Below are 14,946 nucleotides of genomic sequence, written 5' to 3' on the forward strand. Positions count from 1 at the left end.
GTACTCTGAAAACTATAAGACGCTGATGAAAGAAATCAAAGATGACACACACAGATGGAAAGATACACTCTGCTCTTGCACTGGAACAATTAATATTGTCAAAAATGACTATACTACCCAAGGTGATCTACAGATTCAAGCAATCCATATCAAATTACCAAGGACATTCTTCACAGAACTAGAACAAAATATTTTAAAATTTGTGTGAAAACACAACAATACCCCAAATAGCCAAAGCAATATTGACAAAGAGAAATGGAACTGGAGGAATCAGGCAGGATTCTTGACTTCAGACTATGTGACAAAGCTATAGTAATCAAAACAGTAAGGTACTGGAGCAAAAACAGTTATATAAGTCTATGGAACAGGATAGAAAGCCCAGAGATAAATCCACTCACCCACAGTCAACTAATCTATGACAAAGGAGGCAAGAACATACAATGGAGGAAATACAGTCTCTTCGATAAGTGGTGCTGGGAAAACTGGACAGCTACATGTAAAAGAATGAAATCACAACATTCTCTAACACTACACATACAAATAAACCCAAAATGTATTAAAGACCTAAATGTAAGGCCAGATACTATAAAACTCCTAGAGGAAAACAAAGGCAGGATGCTCCGACATAAAGTGCAGCAATATCTTGTTTTTTGACCCACCTCTTAGAATAATGACAATAAAACCAAAAATCAATGGGATCTACTTAAACTCAAAAGCTTTTGCACAGCAAAGAAAACCACACACACAAAAGACACCCACAGAATGGGGGAAAATCTTTGCAAACGAGGTAACCAACAAGGGCGTAATCTCCAAAATATATAAACAACTCATACAACTCCACAGCAGCAACAAAAAACAAACAACCCAATCGAAAAATGGGCAGAAGACCTAAATAGGTATTTCTCCAAGGAAGACATATGGATGGCAAGTAGGTACATGCAAGGATGCTCACCATCAGCAATTCTTAGAGAAGTGCAAATCAAAACTGCAATGAGGTATCATCTCACATGAGTCAGAATGGCCATCATTAATAAGTCCACAAATAACAAATGCTGGAGAGGGTATGGAGAAAAGGCAACCCTCCTACACCTGCTGCTAGGAATGTAAATTGGTACAATCACTATATAAAACAGTACAGAGGTTCCTCAGAAAACTAAGTATAGAACTACCATATGATCCAACAATCCCACTCCTGGGCATATACCCAGACCAAAACTCCAATTCAAAAAGACGCATGCACCCCTATGTTCATAGCCGCACTGTTCACAACAGCCAAGACATGGAAACGACCTAAGTGCCCATCCACAGACGAATGGATTGAGAAGATGTGGTACGTATACAACATGGACTACTACTCAGTCATAAAAAGTACAAGATAATGCCATTTGCAGCAACATGGATGGACCTAGAGATTCTCATACTAAGCGAAGTCAGAAAGAGAAAGACAGGTACCGTATGATATCACTTACATGTGGAATCTAAAATATGGCACAGATGAACCTATCTACAGAACAGAAACAGACTCACAGCCATGGACAGCAGACTCGTGCTTGTCAAGGGGGTAGAGGAGGGAGTGGGATGGACTAGGAGTTTGGGGTTAATAGATGCAAACTGTCACTTGAAGAGTGGATAGGCAAGGAATTCCCATTGTGGTGCAGTGGAGTGAATCTGACTAGCATCCATGAGGATGCAGGTTCAATCCCTGGCCTCGCTCAGTGGGGCAAGGATCCAGTGTTGCCGTGTGCTGTGGTGTAGGTCCCAGACACAGCTTGGATCATGGGTGGCTATGGCATAGGCCGGCAGTTGCAGCTCCGACTCGACCCCTAGAGCCTGGGAACCTCCATATGCCGTGGATGCAGCCCTAAAAAGAAAAAAGAGCGGATAGGAAATGAGGTCCTGCTGTATATACATAGCACAGGGAACTCTATCCAATCACCTGTGATGGAACATGATGAAAGCTAATATGAGAACGAGAGTGACTATAGGGGCATGATGGCGTCACTCTGCTGTACAGCAGAAATTGACCAAATAATGTAAATCAACTGCAATAAAAAAAAAAGCAGTAACTCAATTTTGCAGTATTTATTAACCCCTCATTGGCCTTGGAGTCAATGGATCCCAACCATCTCTGGACAAAACTATTCAAAATCTCAATCTAAGCCATTAAGACTTCAGAGCCTACAACCAAGCACAGCTGCTAAGATCACGAATGGAACAAATCTTCCCTCAGAAATACCACATCTCAAGTGGGCCAAGAGTGTCGTATTGTGACTGTTTTGCAAGATACGACTACTGAGTCACTATGCTGTGCACCTGGGCCAACAGAATTGCAGGCTCGTTGTACGTCAATAAAAAACATGAACCTACTAGAGACACAGCTCCACAGAAGGAAAAAATACCTCTTCTGTGTAACCTATAACTTCGTTTAACGACTCAGTCTGGGTGGAGGCAGACGAGAATCCTCTGCATTAAGGACACGGATTCATCCTGCGGCACCAGGCACACACTGCAAAGCAGCTGATCCATCGTAGGCTAATTTACGAGGCCTGGATCCCTGCGTCTGGGAGGCCAGCGTTCCAGCCTCCAGCAGTTCCCTCATTGCAACGCAGAGGCCCACAAGTTTCTCTGAATGGAAAATGCAGGCAGTGAGCTGGCCACACCTATCCGAAAGGGCCCTTTCACACAAACCAGACCTTTGGAAAAAACACCCATGGGCTTGTGGGCGTCCTTGAGAAGATACCTTCAATCAACAAAGTGCCGGTTCTACCCACAGACACCCAGGCAGCCTGGGTCTGTCCTGGAGTGGATTTTGTCCCTTTGGGAGGGAACACACACTTGACCTCATCATGCAACCTGACCTGCAGTGTCTGGGTGACTGGTGTCTAGAGCGAAGGGCGCCTTTAATGAGGCTGTAAAACCAGGCGCAGTGGGCCCTCGTTAAAGGGTTTCTGCCATGGCTGAGATCCAGCACCTGCCAAAGCCTTGGTCCGTGCGCGAGAGCCCCTCTGACGTGCTCCTTAAGTACCCTTCCCGAGGCTCCAGTGACGCCTCCCTCCCTCCCCTGTGGAGCTTCCACGGAGCTCACCCTGAAAGCACACCCACTCCAGCCTCGCGGTTATGTTCACCCTCTCTGGACTGGCCACGTGTTGTCACTGAAATGCATTAAAACGCAATCAAAATGGTACGTCGAGTTCCTGAGTCATACTAGCCACCTTCCAGGTGCTCAATGGCCACATGCGGCTGGTGGCGACCGTGCTGGACGGTGCCGACAGCAAACAGCTCCGTCATCGCTGCTCTGGCCCCGGAGCTGCTGGGTGCCAGGAACCTGGCCATCTCCATGCCGACGCCGATCACAGGCCGGGCGGCAGGGAGGCACTCCCCGAAGGTGCGTCCACTGTCATCCAAACTCTGTGTCTGTTTGGGGTTCCCACCAAGAGCAAGCTTGTCCCTGCAGAGGGACGTGTCTCTACTGCCGGATTCCGAACTGCAACCAGGATCCCTGCTCCCTGAAGATTTCCCAGGCAAACTGCACCTCAGCCAGGGGTGCGGGCGCCGCTCCAGCATCCGGTGCCCCCAGCGCCCTGCCCTCGAAGGGCAGTTGCCTGTCCACGTTTTCCCTTTGTACATTTAAGTGGCACTAAACGGCTTGGGTTTTCATACATTCAAATCGTGTCCCTTCGGGGACTGACAGAACACAAGGGACAGCAGAGGCTGGTAACTTGCAGCGGCATCATCTCTGGACTCGCTGTTTGTCCGAGTGGAGCCTCCATAAAAACTCCTACTTGAGTTTGTTCCCCCAGAGCCAGGGCAACTGGCCCCCTGCCTGGCATCAGGGCCTCTGCCCCAACCGCAAAGCAAGGGGGCCGCTTCCCCAAGAAGGAACTGGCTCAGGTCAACAGAGAGGCAACGCTGAAGCCAGTCATTGTGACCGTGGCACAAGCCCCTCGATCATCGGGGTTCAGGCAACAAGACTAAAATCAGCCCCAGAAGGTTGAACCTACTGACGTGAGGGGGGCCGGGCACAGCCCGACTGGAGCGGCAAGTAATAACATGGAAACATGCTGGTCACAGAAACCAGCTCCCGTCCCCTGCCGACCTTGGGACATCCCTGAAAACAACGTGTAGGGAATCTCTGCGGCCAGGTCACTGGCGCGGCGTGGCCGGTCTTACAGCCGTCTCCAGGGACACCACGTTTCTCTGTCCCCTGCCTCGCGCTGGAGGGGGTGGGGCAAACCGCAAATGCTAAGTTATGCTCGTCCCTGATGGCCCTGCATTTCTGCACCGTTTTAACTCTTGTTGCCTCCATCGAGATTCACGCACGTGTGTCTTGATAAATCTATGCTTTTCCGCCTCAAAGCGCGCCGAGTAATTAATATCCTCTGGTCAGCGAGGCCAGGCGGCCTTGCGAGGGAACACGAAAGTGGCTTTCCTCGGATTCTGATTGCTAAACGGATTTGGCCACTGCCACCTGAGCTCCCACTAGTTTCATGAATAAATTTAAGGCGCTCACAGAGAGAACAATAAGGCCGCGAAGGCAGCAGTTCCCCAGAAGGCAGGGATCAGTGTTTCAGTCCCGAGCAGCCAGCACCATCAATACACCTGCTGTGCCCAACCCTGGCCGTTGGGCGTCTGGTATTTACAGGGGGCACCTTGCGCCCCCTGTAACCCGCTCTGTAAAGGAGAACTGGGTAACCAAGGAAGGGATTTAGAGGCAGGTGACGTGGCTAAAAGCCTTTTTATATATTTCCAGGAAGCATCTCTGTGTCTTGTGTACATGGAACGTAGCTTGATTTTAAGGGTCGGGGGAGGATTTTTGTTTTCCAAATTACATTAAGTCACTTTGCTGAATGAAAGGATCATTTCAAAAATAATTAAGAAAAAAGGAAGGACCGCTTCTTCCTTTCCAGACAGAAAGGTAAATGCCTAGCATGGCTGTTCAGAGGCAACTGCAAAGCTGCCTGCAAAGCCTGCAAGGACAACCTTTTCCACAGAAGTTGGAGCTGACAGCTAGGAGGCTTCTCAGCCAAAGAAGCTGCGGTGGCTGCGCGCGTGCGGGGGGTGGGTGGCGAGGGCAAGGGCGGGGGCTGACAGCTGACAAGCACGGGGTTTCTTTCTAGAGGTGGACAGTGGCAGTGGCTGCACAACCTAGTGACTATACTAAGAACCACTGAATGGTAGACTCGGTGAATTTTATGCTATGCGAGTTTTATCCCAATAAAAAAAAACGCGGTAACTGTCACCAGGTGCTGTCCCTACCACTCGTACCCTGGGACCTCAGAGGTCAAACGCCTGATCAGGTGGGAACCTGAGGGCCACAGCACTTAATCGTTTGGCAGCAGGAACAGAAATGGTCCCAGAGCCAGAAGATACAACGTCTGGTCACAGTTCGGCCACTCCCCATCCAGGGCCCCGCGGTATTCACTGACCTCACAGGAGGGACCTGCTCCCCGTGTCTAAACTGAAGCTAGCAGATCTGGCTGCTCGACCCCCAACAGAGTACGTTGGATGACAGGAAGGAAACAGAGCCACCATGGACAAATAAAGTGCCAAGATGATGCCAGGAGACTCGGGGTCTCATGAGAGCCCTAAAACAAGAAGCACAGTTTCTAAGAAAGGCTGGCCCAAGGCTGCTTCAAGACCTCACACAAGGATCTCCATACTGGTGACCAGCTTTGGAGTCAAAGCGTTGGGTGCAGCTCCCTTTCTGCCACTCACCAGCACAGACAGGTTGGGCAAGAGCCCTGGCAGCTCTGTGCCTCAGTTTCCTCATCTGTAGAATGGATTTAACAAGAGGCTCTATCGCAGCGGGTTGATGTGAAGGTTAAATTGGTCATTACATATTAAGTGATGAGCACACTACCTGACACACAGGACTCTCCCAACTCTCAGCTGTTATTATTATTACAGTTGGTGTTAGGGAGACTCTCCCCATCTACAAGTGGAAGGGCCCGCAATACAAACGTAGGAGCCAACTGTTCCCGGGAGGCCATTAACACGTCCAAAAGCTTCGCAGATGCAGAGGGAACACAGTCCCATTCTGATGTGAACTTACCCAGTCCCTGATGAACCTCTTTATTTTATTTTTTCATTTTTTTGTCATTTCTAGGGCCGCTCCCGCAGCATATGGAGGTGCCCAGGCTAGGGGTCGAATCGAAGCTGTAGCCGCCGGCCTACACCACAGCCACAGCAACCTGGGATCCAAGCCTCGTCTACAACCTACACCACAGCTCACAGCAATGCCGGATCCTTAACCCACGGAGCGAGGCCAGGGACTGAACCCTCCACCTCATGATTCCTAGTCAGATTCATTACCCACTGAGCCACGACGCGAACTCCCCGGATGAGCCTTTAGATCCTACTGATGTGACCTATGCCTGAGAAATCAAGGCACAAGTATGTCACAAAGCTATAGCCCGAAACACTTCGGAAGCCCCAGGCTCCTGACTAATAACAATCAATGCACATGGTATTTTTTTACCCATTCAGCTGCCACTGGAGTTCCCTTGTGGTGCAGCAGGTTAAGGATCCGGCCTTGTCACTGCAGTGGCTCGGGTCACTGTTATGGTACGGGTTAAAACCCCAGCCCAGGAACTACAACATGCCAGGGGAGCAGCCAAAAAAAAAAAAAAAAAACAACAAAAACAAGAAAACCCTTTAGCCAACATAAAGCCAATGGATTTGGTATAATTTTAAACAAAGGTTTTGATTTTTTGTAATTCCTTAAGTGAGGAAGCTGTCTCTGGGTGATGTTGCATAGGTGGAAATTGCCCAACCAGAGCAAGGCAGAGGGAACAAGGCCTCAGAGATCAGCCAGTCCAACCCACTCGCTTCTGAGATAAAATCTATTAAGAGGTTGATATAGATGTGGGGGGGGGAGTGTGGTTTCAAGTTGGTTAAATAAGAACAGGATGCCTGCATTATAACGCAGCTCACTATGCGGTACACGCAGTCTGCTCAAGCCAAGCCTGGGTTGCACGTGGGCCCTCAAAGAGCCAGCCTAGGAGCGCCTGACCCACCCAGGCAGCTTCAAAGGCAAAGCAAAGCCGTCACGTCACGAGGTCCGCACTAGCCAGGGGCTCCCTGGGCCATGTTCACCAGTAGGCTGGGAGGTGGAATCGGAGTCTACCCTTGATGGGCTCACAGAGGTTTTGGCCAGGCCAGAGCCAAGGGACAAAGGCGCTGCCAGCCAAGGCGGCTCCATTATGTCCCCAGGCCAGACCTTCCCCCCGAAATCCAACCCTGCAGGTGGTGCTGCCCAGGGGAGATCCCCACACTCCCAAGAAAGGTGCCCAAGCCGCTCTGTGTCTTCCCTCGCCCTCCCAGCCCAGCTTTCTCCTCCTGCGTCCCCACCTACCTGGGCATCCGAGTCAGAAGCGTGGCCAGTCTTCTTTTTTACAATTTTTAACTGTCACCCACATTTCGAAGGCTACACTCCTCTTACAGTTATTACAAAATACTGGCTCTATCCCTCGTGTTCTACGATAATACATCCTTGTGCCTCCAGTCTCCCGCCCGGGCATGGCCATCATTTTTGACTCCTCCTTCCTCATTTATGATTCAGCCCTGACCAAGTTTTACCTATTTCAGAACCAAAATAGCTCTCACATCCACCCCATGACCTCCGCCTCTGCGGTCACTCCCTCGGCGTCTCATCTCCATGGTCACCACTGCCTGTAAGTGCCCTCCTTAAGCTGGAGGCGTCTATCCTGCTGCCAGACAAGTCTGCCGCATTACGGATCCAGCTGGGTCACCCTTGCTGCTCAAAAATGACCCATTTCTCTCCACTGCCTAAAGGATCAAGTCCAAACTCCTTGCACGGCGCTCAAAACCCGACCAGACTCTGCACTCCGCCAGCTCCATGCCCACCGCTCTCTTTCCCCAAACCCCCTTCTCTTCCTACAGAGGTTGCCAGCTTCCTCCATCGGCGCCTGCCCCCGCTCCCCTTCCCAGTCAAGTAAAACTCAGCACACGCATCATCCGTCATCTTTCAAACTAGAACAGATACTTCTGGGCATGTCACCCTGACATTTGTCTGTCAACATCCTGAAGCCAGAAGCCACCGCAAGGCCCTGTCCTACAGCAGCACTCAGTTCATTGCCCCAAATTAACTAGTACTCTCCCGGCAGATACTGTGATTGGTAACTCAAGACCACCTGCACCCAGGCAACTAACACTTACCACTTGATTCTTTAAACTACAGGGAACAGATATCCCTTCTGCCGGGAAAACCCGTGCAGTTTCTCCCGTCAGCGCTGACGTTTTGAGAAATGCCTTTATAGCGAGTGAATGGAGGGTAGGCAGACAAGGAACTTCAGAGGCCTCAAAACTCAATTCAGAGGTGCTTCCGTAGTAATCCGTCTGTTCCTGGTGATAAATCTTTGGATCAAACGGCCACATTTTGGATCAGTCAGCAAACAGAAGTCACTTTCAGGGAAAATACGCCCCTGATTAGCGGCCTAGAAGATGTGCAAAGGCCTTTTACCAAAGAGGCCTCTTGCCTTAGGGCCAACGAGAAGAAAAGCGAAACAGATCCATGAAGAGCAATGACTCGATTATCTGCTCATTTTTCAACCGGGCTGAATTTTATCACTGAGGTCTCTCCCACTGCCTTTTCACTTTCTGGATGGCTGTTTTTTTCTTTTTCTTGGCCACGCGCGCAGTATGTGGAAGTTCCCAGGCCAAGGGGAACCCGCACCACAGCAGCGCCCGAGCCGCTGCTGGGACAACAGTGGACCCTTAACCTGCTGCACCGCAAGAGAACTCCCTGGATGGTGTCTGCTGAAACACAAAGTTTTTTTAATTTTGAAGTCCACTTTTCTTCTTTCGTTCCATGTGCTTTTGGCGTCCTATCTAAAAAGGACTTGCCTCACCAAGGCCAGGAAGATTTACTCTTCTATTTTCTTCTAAGAATTTTAGACCTCTTAGCTGTCACACTTGGACCTACGATCCATTGGGTGTGAGGGAGAGGTCCGACTTCTCTTTTTTTTTGGCTGTGCCTGTGGCATGTAGATGTTCTCCGGGCCAGGAATGGACCCCACAGCACAGATCCCTAACCCGCTGAGACACCAGGGAACTCCTCATTTGGGTGGCTGGTCTTCTGCATGTGGAAATCCAGCTGTCCCGGAATCAGTTACTGAGAAGATTATTTCCCTCAATGAACTGCTTTGGCACCTGAGTCAAAATTCTAGTCATCCTGAATATGCGGGGTTATATCCCAACTCTCAATTCTATTCCACTGGTCTACAGGGTTATCGTTGTGCCAGCACCACCCGGTCCTGAATTCAGCTGCGTGCTTATAAGTTTTGAAATGAGTTAAGTGTGAGCCCACCAACTTAATTTGGTTTTCCCTAACCCTAACCCTGGCTATTTTGGGTCCCTTGAATTTCACACGCATTTGAGGGTCTCTCTGTCAGTTTCTGCAAAAGAGGCAGCTGGGATTCTGACTGGGATTGCCCTGAATCTGTACATCGGTGTGGCAAGTATCAGCCCATCTCTTTTGAAACCTGTTCGAATCTCTCTTTTGACTGTACGTTCCCCACCCTGAAACTGCCCCCTCTCCCCCATTCACAGCCACACTTAGCAAATGGCCCTTTGGACTGGATGCCTCCAACTCCCTCCCCTTCCGATCTCTCCTGATGGGACACAGCCACGTCCCACTCAGCGTGGCCAAAACCAAACGCCTGTACTTTCTGGGTTCAGGTGTTGCACCGAATGGTCCAGCCACCCGCCCTCCCGTCCAAGCCGGAAACCTGCACATCCCCCGGACAGCTTTTCTCCCGGGCTCCGGTGCCGACACCGCCACAACTGTCCAGTCTACCAGTGGCCTTGGCCATCCACAGCCGCTCGTCCCCTGCAGCCCTCAGCTCTTACTGGGACAAGAGCCATCCGCCTGGTCCTCCCAGGCCAGGTCTGCTCCCCACCCCAGCCCATTCTCCATACAGTGGCCAGGGAGACTTTATTTATTGCTTTCAACAAATATCATAGTACTGGAGTTCCCGTTGTGGCTCAGCGGTAATGAACCCAACTAAGATCCACGAGGATGCAGGTTCCATCCCTGGCCTCGCTCAGTGGGTTAGGGATCCAGCGTTGCCGTGAGCTGTGGTGCAGGTCGAAGACGTGGCTCAGATCCCGTGTTGCTGTGGCTGTGGTGTAGGCTGGCAGCTACAGCTCCAATTCGACCCCTAGCCTGGGAACCTCCAGATGCCGCAGGTGTGGCCCTAAACAGTCAAAATATATATATATATATATATCTCATAGGACATCACTTCCTTGCTCAAAACTGTCAAAGTCCTCCTCGCTACACAGAATATACATGCCACAGGCCTGATCACGGTCTGTGAGGCCCAGGCTGATCTGGCCCCTACCGCGCCTCTCTCGCTGTTATGCAATTTTTATTGTTTGTTTTCAAGTACAGTATGTCCACTGTGGAAATCTTAGAAATGCAGAATAGAAATAAAATAGCAGCAGGTGATTGTAATATAGCTGAACCTTGAGGACACGATGCTGAGTGAAACGAGCCAGTCACAAAAGGACAAATGGTATTTGGTTCCACTTGTAAAGGCACTGGGAGCGGTCAGGTGCAGAGACAGAAAGGAAAATGGTGGCGGCTGGGGGCGGGGAGCTGCTGTCTCATGGGGACAGTTGGCTTTCCAAGACGAAGACGTTCTGGAGACTGGCTGCGTGACAACGAGACCAGGCTTAACACAGAGCAACTGTAACCTCAGAAATGATGAGAATGGTAGCCTCGAGTGGTGTTTTAAAAAACCACAATTAAAAATGCAAAAAAAAAAAAAAGTAACAGCAAGTGATGGTCTCTTTCTTTCTTTCGTTTTTTTAAATCTTTTTAGGGCTGAACCTGCAGCATGTAGAAGTTCCCATGCTAAGGGTCCAATCGGATATGCAGCTGCCGGCCTACACCACAGCCACAGCCATGCAGGATCTGAACCACATCTGTGACCTACACCACAGCACGTGGCAACATGGGATCCTTAACCCACTGGGCAAGGCCAGGGATCAGACCCGCATCCTCACGGTTCCTTGTTAAATTCGTTTCTGCTGCATCCCAATAAGAACTCCCAGGGAGGGTCTCTTAAAAAGAAACCTCAGAAAGACAATCATCTCAGGGAATATTAACTTTGGGCAGAATCCGAAATGTCACCTCATCAACCGTCTCCCAGAATGCAGCAGGCTCATCTCCATGGGTAACTCACAGGTTCTCAGCCAGAACGGACAGGCTGCCTAAGCTGAGGAACGCTTCCATCTCGGAATCACCCGGGCTGGGGGACCAGGCAGGTGCTCTTGAAGGTCATTCATTGGACACTCAGGTTGTTGGCAACGTCTTTGTGTTGAGCCCACGGCTGGCCCTGACCATCCGGGCTTATAAAGAATAAGGCCAACCCCTGGAACCGGGACAGTCGTTCAGACACCTGAATCCTGCCACACCACTCACGACTTCTCTCCAGGAACCTGGCCGTGTGTGTCATTATTTGCAGGAAATGCCTTGCTCTAATTCCTTCCCTGATACACTGAAGGGCAGCTTGCTGCTTCTATCAACAACCGTGCTCAAATTCAGTGCCTGTGTACACAACTGGGGCCACAGCCCTGACGGCCTGCGGCACTTGTGTGGTGCTCTGTAAACACTGACTAAGCAATCCGAGGAACAGTGTCCAAACACAGAAAGAGCCAGGCTGTGGGTATAAATACAACCTGCTCTGTAACCTCTTCTGGGGCTGGCTTATCACTGAAACAGGCAATCGAACTTCTCGCCACCCCAAATGCGTCCCTTAACCCATAAACCAAGCCCGGCTCAGCATTAAGAACCTCGGCAACTTAGACTACGTTTATTCCCTGATTGCACCTGAATCACTGGGGTATCTGACAGATACTCCAGAGTTAGAAACCTATTCTACAGCCCTAACGAGTACAACTCAAGCAGCCAGCAGACACCAGACATCCACGCAGCCACCTGTGTCGTACACAGCACTACTGGCTGAACCGTCTTGGCACCTCTGTCAAGCAAAGGAACAGATTCGGCAAGTTGAATATTAACTTTGCTCATGGCCGTGCTCTCCGCTGGGCGCTCGGCACAGTTTTCACATGAAGTCACCTAGCCTGTTTTTGTTTGTTTGGGGTTTTTGGGTTTTTTTTTTTTTTTTTTTTTAGTAACACCAAACCTTCAAAAAGGAGTCTTTCTTCATTGGGGGTCCGGGGGCAGGAAGGAATGACTGACTGATATATACGCACCAACACGGATCAATCTCAGGATAACTCTGCTGAATGACAGGAGCTAGACTACAGATGCTGTACCACCCCACTTCTGTCAAATGCCAGGAGATGGAAATGTGTGGGAAAGCAAGATCAGTGGTTGCCTGGGGATGGGAAAAAGGGCAGAGAGGGATCACTACGGGTACAAGGAACCTTCTGGAACCTTCTGGAGCTGATGCAGTCATGATCTTGATTGTGGTGATGGCTTCACAGGTGTATACATATGCCAGAACTAGACAAACTGCACGCTTTAAATGTAGTTTATTGTGTGTTCATTATACCTCAACAAAGTTGCCCAAGAAAGTAAGATACACATCCCGAGCGGGGAAAAAGGGATGTGCCTACATCCTTGCAGTGAGCCTCTGCAGAACTTCAAGATCCACTAGGTTTTTTTCATTTGTTTTCATAAAGTCTGGGAACAACAGACACCAAACTGTTATCTATAGTTATCCACAGGTGATGCCTATCTTATTTTCTGAGACTATTAAGTGCACATCCCAAAGCCGAACTATTTTGTCAGGACAACACGATCTGAAGCAAAGGTCACACGATGAACATCCTCAGCCCTGGAACCTGTGAATGTGTCACCTCATGGAGCAGAGGGGGCTCGGCCGATGGGATGAAGACAGTGCGATGGGGAGATGAGCCTAGAGTATCACCAGGTAATCACACTGGTCCCTATGAGTCGAAGGGGCATGAGGGAAGGTCAAAGTCAATGTGAATGGAGGAAGGAGGCCATGTGACTCCAGATGCTGGAAAAGCCAAGCAAACAGATGCTCCACTAGAGCCTCCAGAAAGAACACAGCCCTGTGGACACATGCATTTTAGCCCAGAGAGACCCAAGCCAGCCTTCCCGCCATCAGGACGTGAGAGCACACACGTCGGCAGTAAGGTGTCACAGCAGCGGTAGGAGACGGATACCCACTTCCTTTCTTCGATGTCCATGTTTGTCTGTCCTGCCACCACATATCTTGACCAGCTCCTACTTGGTGTCAGACATCATCCCGGGCCTGGGGAAGAGCAAGAGCAGTGCAGTACGTGCCCAGAGAAGTCACCAGAACAGCATCTGTTCAAAAAAAACCCAAGTGTCCACCTTCGTTCTTAACAGGTCTCTGTATTCATTGGGAAATCTTTCCAGATTGCACTCTGCTAACACTGTAACGTCATATTTCAACAAGTAATTATTCCTCAAAAAAAAAAAAAGTCCTACTTACAATTATGTATATTCTAATTGGATAACATGACGGTCCATAACTCACACCTACTATATGATTAGACCTTTGCTAAAAAGTTGGCATTTGAGAACGTTACACCGTTGTTCGGTCATTTGTGCCACTTTCTCCAAGGACTGTACTTGCAGGACAGTAGTGCGATGCCAGGTGACAAACCGTGGGCGGTGACCCAACTACAGAGCCTTTCACTTACTGGAGAAAAACATCTTTGGGCCCCTCTAGCCCAGAACACAGAGAGGGGCCTCCAGCTGGGATCCACCATCCACAAGGGACTTGACGGGCTAAGTCTGGGAATGAGCACAATACTCATGTAAAGGGGGGCTGGTGAGACCCCTACTTTCGGGTGAGAAGACCAAAGCACGAAGCAGTCAGAGGCAGCAGGGGGCGTGTGGGCTGCCTGGCCAGCAGGACGTGAAGCGTCTTCTTTCGGTGGTGCTTTTTTATATGCGGTTGACCCTTGAACAACGCGGTTTTGAACTATATGGGTCCACTTACACGCAGACATGTTTCAATGGTCAAGACTATAGTACAACACGATCCCTGGGTGTGGAGAACCCCAGATACCAAGGGCTGACTGGATGTTGCACTCGGATATCCGGCTGTGCGGGACGTCAGTGCCCCGACCCCCGGGTCGTTCAAGGGTCAAGGGTGCTTCTATTTCCTATAATGGAATCTACCTGTAACACCGCACTGGGTTGAACAGTGTCCCTCCAAAATTCATGTCAATGTGACCCTGGGTGGGAACAGGGTCTTTGCAGATGTCCTGAAATTAAAGTGAGGTCATACTAGAGTACAGAGTGGCCCCTAATCCACTGACCGGTATTCTTCTAAGTGACAACTTTGGACAGAGACACAGGGAAGAGCTCTTGTAAAGATGAAGGCAGAGGCTGGTGCGGTGCAGCCACCGAGAGAAGCTAGAAGAGACGGGATTCTACCCAGAGTCTAGGATGGAGCAAAAGACCATTGCCTTGAAAACACCTAGATTCCGACCTCCTGAATTGCAAGAAAATCAGCAGCTGTGGCTTTACGTCATCCAGCTTGTGGTGCTTTGTCACAACGTCCTAGGAAAGCGATACAAGCAGACATTGCCTAAGCATTCTAGAATAATTCAGAGTCAAGAGTAGAAAAGCTATGCTTAATCTGGTAAGAGTTCCTGGAAGCTGTAACCTCAAAAGAAACTTCTAAAAGTAGGAAGAACATGGCTCGGGAAGGAGGTCAGGGGACAAAGGACATTCAACCAGGATACAGAATCTTTTGGCAGCACGGGGATCTTACATGGCACCTGCACACGCATGCCTGCAGCACTATGGGAGAACCACAGAGCTGGGAGCTGCTCAGCACAATGAGACACCACTTTATACCTGTGCGGAAGGCAAAAGGGAGCAAGATGGATGAAGCCATGATCTGGAAAGAACATGGGAATATAGGAACCCAGGGGCCCTGCTGGTGG

General features: G+C 49.8%; 1 protein-coding gene across 6 annotated transcripts in view; it reads right to left on the reverse strand.

The window, feature by feature from the left end:
• Positions 1-14,946, reverse strand: part of CD99L2 (CD99 molecule like 2) — a 79,207-nt gene that overhangs the window by 39,362 nt on the left and 24,899 nt on the right. For 3 of the 6 annotated variants that reach the window (XM_085006778.1, XM_013991049.3, XM_021080510.2), the window contains exon 2: positions 13,190-13,330. The exons of 2 other annotated variants lie outside the window; for them this stretch is intronic. In XM_085006778.1, coding sequence (XP_084862904.1) covers positions 13,190-13,232 — 43 coding nt within the window. In that variant the 5' untranslated portion in view covers positions 13,233-13,330. The remainder of the gene's footprint in view (positions 1-13,189; positions 13,331-14,946) is intronic. One more of the 6 variants, XM_021080511.2, reaches the window with a different exon arrangement.

Source organism: Sus scrofa, chromosome X (assembly GCF_054392235.1).
Source record: "Sus scrofa isolate SSC_HxYL_T2T_F1_AM1 chromosome X, Sscrofa_HxYL_maternal_Yorkshire_Landrace_v2.0, whole genome shotgun sequence".
Classification (NCBI taxonomy): domain Eukaryota; kingdom Metazoa; phylum Chordata; class Mammalia; order Artiodactyla; family Suidae; genus Sus; species Sus scrofa.